This window comes from Lolium rigidum, chromosome 3 (genome assembly GCF_022539505.1).
Source record: "Lolium rigidum isolate FL_2022 chromosome 3, APGP_CSIRO_Lrig_0.1, whole genome shotgun sequence".
Classification (NCBI taxonomy): Eukaryota; Viridiplantae; Streptophyta; class Magnoliopsida; order Poales; family Poaceae; genus Lolium; species Lolium rigidum.
The window spans coordinates 212,230,954-212,234,253 of NC_061510.1; the positions used below are offsets into that span (position 1 = coordinate 212,230,954).

General features: G+C 56.9%; 1 protein-coding gene across 1 annotated transcript; it reads right to left on the bottom strand.

Moving 5' to 3' along the window:
* Nucleotides 1-369: 369 nt before the first annotated feature.
* LOC124696024 (BTB/POZ and MATH domain-containing protein 2-like) lies at nucleotides 370-2,939 on the bottom strand. Its single transcript, XM_047228813.1, has 2 exons — nucleotides 2,559-2,939; nucleotides 370-1,101 (listed from the first exon to the last, which is right to left on the bottom strand). The coding sequence occupies exons 1-2, from the start codon at nucleotides 2,937-2,939 to the stop codon at nucleotides 370-372; spliced, it is 1,113 nt and encodes a 370-aa protein (XP_047084769.1).
* Between the last annotated feature and the right edge of the window lie 361 nt (nucleotides 2,940-3,300).

Consider the following 3,300-nt stretch of genomic DNA (forward strand, 5'->3'; position numbering starts at 1 on the left):
CACCGAAGTTGATGCGCAAAGGCCTGGCTTCCAGGCCTTGGTCGTCCGTTGGATGGTGTGGAAGCAACGGAATGAGCCTTCCATCAGCGCCAGAGTCGCCCTAATCAAGGAAGAAGCCAAGATGTGGCCTAGAGCTGGCGCCCTGGGACATTAAACACCCACTCTTGTAATCTGCATCTTAGGAGGGTTGTAAAACTTTCTATCTTTTCAATAAATGAAACGCAAAGAGTCCTTTGCGTTTTCTCGAAGAATTTTTTTAAGAGCGTAGCTACTTTCAGTTACAAAAAAGAACAAGTGAATATCCTACTTTGCAATCTCAAGATGGTAATCCCAAACTAAGTATGTTGCTCTCAAAGTCATGTGAAACGCTCAGGGAGCAAGCTGGCCAACAAGCTCTTTCAGAACTGAGGGGCAACTACTCGTGAGATGCTCAAAGCCATCAGTCGACACGAAAGCCTTGACATTGTCAGGTGACTTGAGGAAACTAAAGCATGCCTCCTTGAGCCCAAGACAGCCATGCTGCTCGGCTAGTGTCAATGTAGTGCCCACCGTGCTTGCGTCGATATAGCTGCACAGCTTCTCCTCGCATATCAGCTTGAGCCTCTCCAGGTTATACCTGTCAGCGGCCACAAGCAAATGCTGAGCCATCTCGCACGATTCGCCATCTCCATTCTCTGGTAAAGAGTCGGTGTAGATGAAGTGCAGCATGTTTTCGAAAACTGTGGCCTCCATGTCATGGATGGCTATGCAAGTCGCGGTCTTCTCCTTCATCGGACCAAAGAGCTCCGCCGCGAACACGGGCGACCTGGCGGCGAGCATGTACCTGTGCGCAGCAAACTTCTTCCTCCCAACCTTAAACGTCACATCCGCCCCTTGGCCAGACGAGAGGAGCCGGCCGAAGTGATGGTGCATGTTGGACGGTGGCACCACGACGAACCTCGCCGTGACCCCGACGGCCTCCGTCACACGGATCTCCTTGAAAACGGTGACATCGCACTTGATCTCCAAAGAATCGTCTCTTAGATGGGTGGACTCCTCCAGGAGTTTCCTTTCGAAGAATTTACCATATCCGTTCCCAGTATTGACCGGGAATGGAACATGCTGCAACTATGTGCGTTTGTGGAGGAACGGTTTTGCTCTCTCGGGTCGCCCCTCCAGGCGACTGAGAGGGCGAAACCCTAGCCCGCCGCCGCCCTTTCCCCCTTCAGGCTCTCCTCGTCGCCCCCCAAGGCGCCGCCGGGCTAAGCCCGCGACGCCGGTGAAGGGGGCGGCGGGGATCTGCTTCGGTCGATGTCGCCGTTCCGGGGCCCCCTCTGCTCCGTCGGCAGGTCTCTGGCCTGGCCGAAGGCTCGGGAGGCGCTCTACGGCGGTGGCCTCGGTGGGGCCCTGGGTTTCGTGGCGGCGGCCTCGTCGTGGGTGAGGGCGGCGTGGGCCTGCCGGCGGGCTCCGTCTGCTGATGCTGGTGGCCGTGCTCCTTGGCTACGTGGGTGGCGAGGCGCCGGTGGAAGAGACGCGGCGGGGAGATCGCCCGGTGGTCTCTCGCGCCGGATCCGGAGCTGTTGCCTTTTCGCGCGTCGAGCTCGACCCTCGCCCAACCCCGGACTTGTTCGGTGGGTTGCTGCAGCTTGGAGGTGGAGCGCTGGACCGGGGGAAACTCTTGGCCGACGGGGCGGCCACGAAGTCGTCGACGCTGTTGGCGCCGATCTCCTTCTTCAAGGCGATTTCGAGGTACTCTGTCCCCTCCCTGTCTAGCCTATCTCGGGTGAAAACCCAAAAGCCTCGGCTTGGGCGGCGGCGGCGCTCTGGCGTCGTGCCCTTCCTGAAGGCGCCGCCTTGGGATGGCTAGGTCAGTGGTTGTGTCGTCGACGGTGGTTTGGCCGCCGGGAGCGGGCGTCTTCGTGTTGCGGGGCTAGTGTCTGGCGTGGTGGTCTGCTCTCCCCGGTGATCTCTGCCTTGGTGAGTGAGAGGGGAAGGGTCCCCTCTCCGGTAGCCGCAGTGCTCCGGTGGTTGACCTGGGTACCATCCATGGGCACTGGCACTTTCTTTTCCCGCAGCTTCGGTGCGTTCTTTTCTGGCAGTTTGGGTCGCGGCGTGGTGACGGGTGCTGTGGCGGCGGTGGCGGTCTCCGGCAATGTCGCGGTGCGGCGGGGTTCGGCGCCTTCCCAATCCCATATCTTTGTCCGGACGTGCTCGGGGTGAGCAGATCCCCCTCTTGACGGGTGCGGCGCCCCCGATCCGGGGCGAGAAAACAGGGTGTTTTCTTCGGAGGTGGAGCGTCTGGCATTGTGCTTCTCCTATGGTGTTCGACGCTGGTTCAAGTCCTCCGTGGCGTGCTTCCAATACCTCGCTTCCTCTTCAGTTAGTTCACAGCGCGGGACAATGGCGTCGATGATCAAGCTTCACTTCAATGTTTTTTTCTTTTTAGTGCTTGTTTTTCGTCGCCTGTAAGCTGTTTTTCAGCATCTTGTAAACTCTGGCCGTTGTGGGCTTTATTAATTTAAAGTCGGGCTCGTGGAGCCTTTAATCTAAAAAAAAGTATTGACCGGGAATTTGTGTACCCATTCATCGTGCACGGGAAGGTGTGTGCCTTGAGCCTGGTCGAGCAAGCTGAACCTGGCCCTCACTTTGGCGTCCGTACCCTCGGTGTCGACAAGGAACAGAGCCATGGAGACGTTATCGGCGTTTTCCTTATCCCAGCCGTCAGGGTAGAATCTCATCTGCCAGCTTCGCCCGCCGACGCTGAACGTGGCGGACCTGATAAACTTATTGACGCCGAGCCCCTTGATGAGGGAGTATCCGTCGATCTTGAGCACGTGCGATCCGGACGCGGTCTCGGCGACGATGGACGACGCCGTCTGCGCCGGCGGCGGCGGCGCGACGCTGCCGCCGGCGGCGGAAGACGTAGGCTTGATCTCGGCCTTAGCTAGCGCTTGACCCATTGCAAAACGGAAGGTGGTTTCTGTATGCGTGGTCTTATAATTTTATCGCATGGTCCTAGCGTGCTTGCGTACGCAACGCGTACGCGTGACGGCGTGAGTCTCCTCGCCTCACCGGTTTAAAAAGAAAGGAAACAACGTTTTGCAATAGGTCACGCGTGCGATAAAATTATTGCTGGGTTTCCGCACATTGTGCTGATCCAATGAGGAAAGCAAATGGAATGGCTCATGAACTAGCCAGGGTTTGTTTTTCGATAAACTTTCTCGGTCGATGAGCCTCTAGCTAATTTTATCCTAGATAAACTCATAAGCGACATGTATACTTAGATAAAATCAAATAAAGTACCACAACAGAATCATACTG

What these genes read in the sequence shown, in the direction of transcription:
- LOC124696024 (XM_047228813.1), bottom strand. Translation starts at nt 2,939, where the DNA reads ATGGGTCAAGCGCTAGCTAAGGCCGAGATCAAGCCTACGTCTTCCGCC. An exon ending in TTCCCGTGCACGATGAATGG is followed by an intron (nt 1,102 to 2,558) that starts GTACACAAATTC and finishes ACATAGTTGCAG; the next exon opens with CATGTTCCATTCCCGGTCAA.